This window comes from Tamandua tetradactyla, chromosome 14 (assembly GCF_023851605.1).
Source record: "Tamandua tetradactyla isolate mTamTet1 chromosome 14, mTamTet1.pri, whole genome shotgun sequence".
Lineage (NCBI taxonomy): Eukaryota > Metazoa > Chordata > Mammalia > Pilosa > Myrmecophagidae > Tamandua > Tamandua tetradactyla.
In genome coordinates, this window is record NC_135340.1 from 36,053,856 (window position 1) to 36,064,604 (window position 10,749).

At 34.2% G+C, this 10,749-nt stretch overlaps 1 protein-coding gene across 1 annotated transcript; it reads left to right on the forward strand.

Annotated features, from left to right (window-relative positions):
• RNASE11 (ribonuclease A family member 11 (inactive)) lies at positions 1-585 on the forward strand. The gene has a single exon (XM_077126539.1). It carries the CDS (start codon positions 1-3, stop codon positions 583-585), a length of 585 nt encoding a protein of 194 aa, XP_076982654.1.
• Positions 586-10,749: the final 10,164 nt, after the last annotated feature.

Consider the following 10,749-nt stretch of genomic DNA (forward strand, 5'->3'; position numbering starts at 1 on the left):
ATGGAGACTTTCTCTCTGCTGCTGCTGGGAATGGGGTTGATGCTTTCAGGAGCTTCAGAAAGCACAGTGGAGATAATTAAAGAAGAATTTGCAAAGGAAGAAATGGAATATGACATAGCAAAAAGTGACGAAGTAAAACAGACTACAGAGGTATCAATGAATTTAACCCTGTTAGATAAAAATACCAGCCTCAGTATGTCTTCTTCATTATTGACATTCAGAAAGTTACATTATAACTTCCCTAAAGGAAACAGTCCAGATAATGGCAACGAATATTGTGATCCCATGATGGTCCAGAGAATGATGTCTGAAGCTAATGGGTCATGCAAGTTGAACAAAAACTGCATCCATGGGACCATGGAAATGATCCACCAGGTCCACAAGGTCCGCAGCTGCAAGTGTGGACAGAATTCTGGCATTAGCTTCTGTGACAGCCCAGAACTGGAGACCACTAAGTGCCAGCTGAATACAGAAAAACAATTTTCCAGGTGTCAACACCATAGTGTTACCTTATTAAAGAAAATGTTGATCATTCTGACGGGTCATTCACTGATGAGCTGGTTAGTTAGTATCTCTAAGCTGTAAATACCACAGGTCATTGAGACTAGGGTCTATCTGAAGAAAGGCATACCTGTGCTCGTTACCATTTCTTTCCTTCTGTTATCCTATAAACTCTTTCAGCCCTATAGTGAACTCTTGTTTATTTATATTAAGTGGAAGAGTGAAAAATCCAAAATTGTGCCTAACTCAATGAAAACTTACAATTGTTCCTAGAGTACAAATGTAGTCTTCCCCTGACTCCCTCCTCCCCTTTCTGAGTAAAACTGAATTAAATCCTAGATTATCTATAAAGTTAAGAAGCTGAGTACATTCAACTAGGAAGAATTAAGGTGAGATGTTCCAAAGCTGGTGAGGATAATTGAAAGTTAGTTGTATAGCCACTGAGACTATTCAGAGAAAGGGTGAATGAGTGTGGGAAGTATTATTATCACTGTCTTTCTTCACAAAAGTGTGTACATTGATGCATACACACACGTGTGAGCATATACCCATGCAGCTATGGGTCTGTCTGCCCTCCAGAAGATGCCAGAGATCCTTTGCCTTAGCTGTTGCTTTCAGGCATTGCAAACAGTTCCAATCCCAAGCAATCTCCATTTCTCTATGCTTATTACTATCTATTTTACATGTTGCTGTAAAGGGAGGAAATACAGCTCGTACTGCAATTTTTACTCAAGCATATCTTGCTACCCTGGGCTGTAGGAGAGGCATGACAAGCCACAGAGGAACAGAGGAGGTAGAAAGATAAGAAAAGGTCTATGCCAAGTACCATGCAGATTGGTCATCAATCCTTTTATTTTCTGAAGTTGTCATAAATTTGCTTCACTGCCAGTTTTTTCTTTATAAGTCTTTATGGTTCAGTACTCTACATAAAATATGGAGAATTAATGTATACCTATATGCTATTACCTATCTCACACCTTCCTTCCATTCTGACATCACTCTTTTTTAATGTTCGAATTTTAAACAAACGCATGTAAATAAATGTTACATCACAATAAAAGCTTCCATGTGGTGCATCATTCTTTATATGTTGATTTACCTAATGTTTTTTCACGTTTCGTGCAAATTCTCACTGTTTTGAAACTGTAAAACTCCACAATTAACCAATATGCATTTTGAGTTTACTCTGCTCTTCTTTTTCTGGTTCCTTTAGATGTGAAATTAGGTTAGTAAAGATTGAAGAAAAAATAAATGAATCAGAAAAAAAGAGAAAACAATAGAGAAAAGTAATAAAACTAAAAGTTGGTTCTTTGAAAAGATCAGCAAAATTGACAAACTTAGGCTAGACTTACCAAGCAAAAAAGAAGAGAAAACAATTCAATAAAATCAGGAATAAAAAAAGGGACAGCACTAAAGACATTACGGAAAATGAAAGGATTATAAGGGAATACTATGAACAATTTTATGCCCCAAAACTAGAAAGTTTAGATAAAAATGGACAAATCCCAGAAAGACAAAAATTATTGAAACTGACTCAAAAATAGAGAATCTAACAGAATTATTACAGTGAAGCCAGTTCATATGCTTCACTGGTGAATTTTACTTAAAGTAGAATTAATACCAATTAATTAATACAAATCCTCCATAAATTGTTCCACAAAATAGAAGAGGAAGAAAACCTTCCAAACTCATCTTATAAAGCCAGTGCTAACTAATACCAAGGTCAAGCAAAGACGTTATTAAAAATAATCCACAGGTAAATATTCCTCATCAATATAAATGCAAAATTACTCAATGAAATATTAGCTAGCTGAAACCAGTAACAGATGAAACGGATTACATACCATGACCAGATAGGTTTTGTCCTAGAAATTCAAAGTTAATTCAACATTTGAATAGCAATAATATAGCACACCATATTAATATAATAAAAGCAAGAACCACACTGAAGAGATGCAGATAAAGCATTTGACAAAAATCCAACATTCATTCATGATAATACCACTCAGCAAACTGGGAAAAAACAGAAACTCTGCCAACTCAATAAAAGACATTTAATAAAAATCTACAGCTAACATTATATTTAATGGTAAAGGACTGAATTTTTCCCCTAATATCAAGAACAAGGCAAGGATATGTACTCCCATCATTTCTCCTTATCACTGTACTGGTGGTAGTAACCACTGCAATCAGATAAGAAAAGAAAATGAAGGACACGTAGGTTAGAGAGCAAAAGGTAGAATTCCATATTTTACAAGTGGCATGATCCTGTATGTAAAAAAATCCTAAGGAAATCACAAAAAATCTAGAAATAAAAAATGAGTTCAACAAGACCATGGGATATAAGATCCCTATTCAAAAATCTATTGTAATTTATAAATTAGAATGGATAATCTGAGATTGAAACTCAGAAACAATTCCATTCAAAATAGTACCCAAAAGAATAAAATACTTAGCAATAAATTTAAGAAAAGAAGTGCAAAGCTTGTACATTGAAAATTACTACACAAGTCCATATGGATGGGAAGATTTAATATTATTAATGAGGCAATTTTCACCAAATTTTCCTATGAATTTAATACAGCTGTTATCTAAACGTTATCTGACTTTTTTTAAAAATAGAAATTTGCAAGTTGATTCTAGAATTTATATGAAATTATGAAGAACTCAGAACAGACCGAAAACCTTGAAGAAGAATAAACCTGGAGAACTTATAGTTCCCAATTCTAAAACTTACTACAAAGCTACAGTTATCAAGATAGTGTGGTACTGGAATAAAAACAGAAAAAGAAATAAATGGAAAATAATTAATAATCCAGGAAAAAAGCCCTTCTATTTATAGTCAGTACTTTCTGAAAAAGGTGCCAAAGTAATCCATTTAAGAAAGGGTATTTTCAACAAATAGTCTTGGTAAAATTAGATATTCACATGCAAAAGGATGAATTTAAGCCTTCACCCCACTCCATACACAAAAATAAAATAAAAATGGATTGTATTAATAGTGGGTGTTAAAATTATGAAATTCTTAGAAGAAAACTTATGAATAAATTTTCATGATCCTGGTTAGAAAAAAAATTTTTTTTGTAATAGCTGCTTTATTAGAATTAAATTCTTCTTTCAAAATAATTTAAATTCTTGGCCTCACATTATATATAATCTACACAGAAAATTCTCAAAATTCTCTTGAGTTAAACCAGATTAAAGCCTGGATCTCTTTCTTCAGCACTACTCTTCTTCCAGTTGACTGCTTACTGTCTTTTGCCTATAAATTACTTTAATAACTTGATATTGTTCATTTAATAATTTATTAGTATCATAATTTTATTTGATATGAATATTTAAGCTCTGCTTGATTAGACGAAATAGGCATACATGTTTTATCTGCGAAATCTTCTATTTTCTGGTTCTATGTAAAGCAACATCTAAAGCAGCAAAGAGGAGAAAGTTATGTTTTCAAAAATAATTGCTAGAATGTTTCCTGGAGACACTTCATTTATTTTTCATCTTCAGATGCTTCTGGCTATTTTTGCTAGGCTAAACAGTAATACCGAAGAGTTTAGCTTTTCTGGCTGTTAATAAACTATCCCATAATGAACCTGCCTTCACCCTATAGATAGAGCTTTTTAAGATATGATGCAAAATTACAGGTTATAAAAAATAAAAATGATAAAATTGGACTTCATCAAAATTAAAAACTTTGTCCTTTAAAAGATACCTTTGTGGGTGGGCCACGGTGGCTCAGCAGGTAAGAATGCTTGCCTGCCATGCCCAAGGACCCAGGTTCGATTCCTGGTGCCTGCCCATGTTAAAAAAAATAATAAAAAAAAAAAAAGATACCTTTGTGAAACTAAAAAGACGAGCTACAAACTAGGAAAAGTATTTACAAATCATATTTCTGATAAAAGACTTGTATTATGAATAGATAAGCGCATTTATAATTCAATAATAAAAATTAGCCCAGTTGGAAAATGTGTAAAAGGTTTGATCAGACTTTTTCCTCAAAGAAGATATATGAGTGGCCAATAAATACATGAAAAGATATTCAACCTCATTAGCCGTTAAGGAAATACAAGTAAAACTCCAATGAGATTGTATTTCACAACCACTAGGACACTAAAACATAAAAGGCAAACAATAGCAAGTGTTAGGGAGAATTTGGAAAAGCTAGAGCAATTGAAATGTAAAATGGTGCAGCCATTTTCGAAAATACTTGGCAGTTTCTTAAAAAGTTAAAACATAAATTTAGCAAGTGATCCAGCAATTGCTCTTAGGTACCTATTCAAGAAATGTGTCTGTACCTAAACTTATGAGAATATTCATAGGAGCACTTTTGGTAATAGCCTAAAAGTGGAAACAATCTAAATGCTATTGGTGAATGGATAAACAAAATGTGGTGTATTTATTCAATGGAATACTGTTCAGCAATAAAAAAAGCATGACATCCATTTCAACTATGGTGCACCTTGAATATGATATGCTAAGTAAAAGAAATCAGATGTAAAAAATCACATATTGTATAATACCATTTACGTGAAATGTCAAGGAAGGCTAATACATATATATGGACAGAAAGTGGGATAGTAGTTGCATAGGGCTGGTGAGGGAATGGGGAAAGATTACAAATGGGCACAAGAAATTTTTTGAGGGGATAGAAATTATTCAGAATCAGATATGTGATGATTGCACAAATACGTAAAATTTACTACTAATCATTAAATTGTACATTTAAAAATGAGTAAGTTTTATGGTATGTAAATTATTCTTCAATAACATTGTCAGGAAAAAAACCAGAAATTATTCCTGACTCATACCAAATTTCCTTTATTAATTTTAATAGTAAGTCTTGTGATTTTTATATCTTAAGTATCATTTAAACCCATCCATTTATCTCCTATTTTTCTGCCAATAAATCTAATAACTTCCTATCTGATTTCTTCTGTTATACCCTAGTGCCTGACCAACTTTTCTCCATTCTACAAATACAACATTCTTATCAAAATATAAATCTGCTCATGACAATTGAAATCAACCCAATTTTCAGTTGATTTTTGGTCATTTACAAACATTTTTTGCTTATTTTATTTTGGGGTGCTGCTTTTTTGTTATCAGTAGGAAGAAATTGTCTTTAAATATTACTGATGTCATCACCTTATCAGTTACATGGGTGACAGGATAATTTATTAATATGTGACTTGTGATCATTTTGTGTTTTCTGATCATTAGGTTCAGATGTCAGCTTGGCCAACTGATGGTGCCCCGTTGTTTGGTCAGGCCAGCACAGGCCAAACTGTTACTGCAAGGATATGTCATAGCTGGTTTATTAAATCCTCAGTTAGTTGATTGCATCTGTGGCTGATTACATCTATGATCATCTAAGGGTGTGTCTTCTACAGTAAAGGATCCAATCAGTTGGAATTAATCCAATCAGTTGAAATGGAGAGATGTGGCTAGAAGGTGTGGGGGCTGGATTCTATGCCCAGAGCTTTGTCCTTCTGTTTTGGATTTGTTCTGGTTCACATTGAGGAGGCTCTCATCTTTATACAAAGGAACTTGCTTTAATTTCCTATTTTTTGTGGTTTCAAGGTGTTTTCATCTCTCCCTGGCAAAGACTCGCAAGTTGAAAATTCAAAGGGTTGATAAATTGATCAGTAAATCATCACCCTAGATTACTATATGGCTTCACATTTTAATTTTTTTTACACTTTTAATTGTGAAATTTAACATATTACCAAAAAAAAGCAATAAATTTCAAAGTAAATTACAACAAGTAGTTACAGAACAGGTTTCAGAGTTTGGTATGGGTTACAGTTTCATAATTTTAAGTTTTCCTTCTAGCTGCTTTAAGACACTGGAGACTGGAAGAAATATCAATATAATGATTCAGCTGTCATATTCATTTGTTAAATCCTATCTTCTCTGTTATAACTCCTCCTTCCCTTAATCTTTAAAGGTATTGAGGTTATGTCCATTCTAAATTTTTTGTTTTGGAAAGGGGTATCAATAATATGGGATGGGAGAATCCTGTATGGTTTCACATTTTAATCTTTTAAACAGCTTTATTGAGATAAAATTGATATACAACAAACTGCACCTATCTAAATTGTCTAATTTCATAAATTTTGACATATATATCTGCCCTTTAAACCCTAACCACAATCAAGATAGTGAACAAATCCAACACTGACAAAATTTCCTCACGTATAATCCCCAGTTCCCACCACTTCTCTCTTGTAATCCTCAAGCAATCACATATCTCCTTTCCTTTCACTCTGGATTATTTTGTATTTTTTAGAGTTTTACAGAAATGGATTCATACACCATGTACTCTTTTTTTTCTTGCTTCCTTCATGTTCATTTAACCTGTTTTTGAGATTCATATATTGTTGGTTGTTTATCAGTAGTTCATTCTTTTTTACTGTTGAGTAGTATTCAATTACATGGCTATATTATCAATCATTTAACCATTAACTTTTTGATGGCAAATTGTTTCATTTACAGTTTTTGGCTATTATTAATAAATCTGCCATGAGCTTTCATGTATAAGTCTTTGAATGGACATGAATTTCCCTTTCTCTAGAAATATCTAGTAGGGGAATGACTGGATGCTAAAGTAGAAATATGTTCACCTTTTTTTAAAAAACTGCCAAACAGTTTTCCAAAGTTGATCCACAAGAAATGCTTGATGGATCAGTTTCTTCTGCATTCCTGCTAGCACTTGGAATGGTAAGTTACTTTAAATTTAGCCTTTCTAGTAAGTGCATAGTGATATCTGGTTGGGGGTTTAATTTGGATTTTTTCTAAAGTTTAATGCTATTGAACATCTTTTTATGCTTTTATTTGCCATCTGTATATCTTTGGTGAGGTCTTTGTTGAAATCTTTTGCTCATTTAAAAATTGGATTGTTTGTACATTTATTGTTAAGTTTTTTTAATACAAATCTTTTATCAGATTTGTGTTTTGCAAAAACTGTCCTCCAGGCTGTGGTTTGTATTTTCAGTCTGTTAATATTGAACTTTGAAGAACAGAAGTTTCAAAATTAAAATTTTTTTTTCTTTTAAACATTCTTACCATATGATCATTCCATTCTTGGTATACAATCACTAACTCACAATATCGTCACATAGTTGTATATTCATCACCATGATCATTTCTTAGAATATTTGCATCAATTCAGAAAAAGAAATAAAAAGAAAAAAGAAAAAAGCTCATACATACCATACCCCTTACCCCTCCCTCTCATGACTGCTAGTATTTCCATCTACCCAATATATTTTAGGCTTTGTTTCCCCTATTTTTTTTCTATACCTCTTACTACTCCCTTTCATTGATCACTAGCATTTCAATCTACTAAATTTATTTTAACATTTGTTCTCGCTATTATTTATTTATTTTTAATCCATGTGTTTTACTCTTCTGTCCATACCATAGGTAAAAGGAGCATCAGACACAAGATTTTCACAATCACACAGTCACATTGCAAAAGCTATATCATTATACAATCATCTTCAAGAAACATGGCTATTGGAACACATCTCCACATTTTCAGGCACTTCCTTCCAGCCTCTTTGATATACCTTAACAGAAAGGTGATGTCTAGATAATGCATAAGAATAACCTTCAGGATAACCTCTTGACTCTGTGTGAAGGCTCTCAGCCATTGACATTTTATTTTGTCTCATTTCTCTCTTCCCCATTTTGGCCAAGAAGTCTTTCTCAATCCCTTGATGCTGAGTCCCAGCTCATTCTAGGATTTCTGTCCCACGTTGCCAGGAAAGTTTACATCCCTGAGAGTCATGTCCCACATAGAAAGGGGGAGGACAGTGAGTTTGTCTGTTGTGTTGGCTGAGAGAGAGAGGCCACATCTGAGCAACAAAAAAGGTTCTCTGGGGATGACTCTTTGGCCTAATTTTAAGTAGGCTTAGCCCATCCTTTGTTGGGATAAGTTTCATAGGGGCATACCCCAAGATTGATTGTTTGTCCCCACTGCTTGTGAGAATATCAGGAATTCTCCACATGGGGAAGTTGAATTTTCCCCCTTTCTCACCATTCCCCCAAGGGAACTTTGTAAATACCTGTTTATTCACTGTTCAAATCTTTCTGCAATTTGTTGAGGCATCACTCTGGACAAACCTACAAAATCTCATGCCCTACTTAAGGTTCCATGTACTTATGGTGTCCAATTAAACTGTCCACATAAGTTATATTAACAAATGCACTAGTCAAATTCTAAATTTTGTACCAAATAAATATTTTTGGCTTTAGTCTCACACATAAGTGAAAGTTTTAAAATATGAGTTACCATCTATTTTCAACACCCTGCAATATTGACATTCCTTTGTTCTTCCTCATGCAAAAATATTTTTAAAATTTGTACATTTAATCACTATCATTGTACACTCTAGGCATTCCTAGATTTTACCGTCACAGTCTTTATCATTTATCTTTCCTTCTGATTACATTTGTGCCCCAGCCCTCTTCCCTCTATCATTCTCACGTTCAGTGAACTAACATTGTTGTATTACAGTTAGGTAATATTGTGCTATCCATTTCTGAATTTTTACAATCAGTCTTATTGCACAATCTGTATCCCTTCAGCTCCAGTTACCCAATATCTACCCTATTTCTATCTCCTGATGGTCTCTGTTCATAACTGAAATTCTCCAAGTTCATTCACTAATGTTAGTTCATATCAGTGAGACTATATAGTATTTGTCCTTTGTTTCTGGCTAATCTTACTCAGCATAATGTCCTCAGGGTCCATACTTCATAAATTTTACTGTAGAGGTTTTAAATTTTGATGAAATTCAGTTTATTCATTTGTTCTTGTATGGGTTGTTCTTTTGGTGATGGCTTAATTTTTATTTTTCATTTTTTGGCTTTACCCAACACAAGGCCACCAAGATTTTCTCCCATGTTTTCTTCTAAACTTTTATAGTTTGGGGGTATTTTCACTGTCAGTCTCTAATTACATTGTGTCCATTGTGCATTGCTCATTGGATTATTTTCCTTTCCTTCTTCAGGGACAATAGTATCTGAATAGAAGGACTAACAAGTCCCAGAAAAATGCAAATTCACTTACAGTTTGAGACATTGCATTCTGTATGATAATTATAGTCTGTATAAATTGGGATGTTTCAACATTTTATTCAAGGAAAAAAGTCATACCTGAAAAGTTCTGTTCTTAGTCCCTTTCTTATTTTTTAGGAAACCTTCACTGCACACCAGAGGTTTAATTGCTTTTGCAACATTGACTATAGATGGTCATTAAAAAAAATTTTATTGACAAAATATAACAACATACAAGCACGAACACCCTCAACATACGAACACTCCATTCTCGGTGTGTAATAATGACTCACAACATCATCAAACACCGCCATGGTCATCCCCCAGAACATCCACATCACTCCAGAAAAAGAAACAAAAAGAAAAAAGAGAAAAACTCATACACATCACACCCTCACACCCCCCTCTCACCAATCGCCAGCACCTCCATCCACCCAATACACTTCAACCTCTGCCCCTCATTCTTTCCTCCACACTCCCCACCACTCCCCATCACAAACCACCAGAACCTCAATCCATTCCATCCACTCCAACATATGTTACCCCCCTTATTTATTCATTTTTAATCCACATGTTTTACTCATCTGTCCACACCGCAGACAAAAGGAGCCTCAGACACAAGGCTTTCACAATCACACAGTCACCCTGCAAAAGCTACATCATTACACAATCATCTTCAAGAAACATGTCCACTTGAACACAGCTCCACAGCCCCAGGCACCCCCCTCCAGCCTCTCCAATACACCTTAAGCTAAAAAGGGGACATCCACATAATGTGTAAGAATAACCTCCAGGACAACCCCCTGACCCTGCCTGAAATCTCTTAACTGCCGACACTCTACCTTGTTCTATTTCTCTCCCCCTGCCACCACTCAGGGGGAGGGTGGTGAGCCTGACTACTGTGCTGGCTGAGAGAGAGATAGGTCACATCTGAGCAACAAAAGAGGTTATCTGGGGATGACTCCCAGGCTTAATTTCAAGTAGGCTTAGCACTAGATGGTCATTTTTAGTGCAATCTACCATGATATGTCTTCTACAAATTATCACTGAGAAAAATTAAAGCAGACCAAAATAAATGAAAATATATACCTTGAATACAGATTGGAAGACAATATATTATTGACTTCAATTCTCCTCAAACTGATCTTTAAATTTAGCACAATCCAAATAAAAATTCTAGCA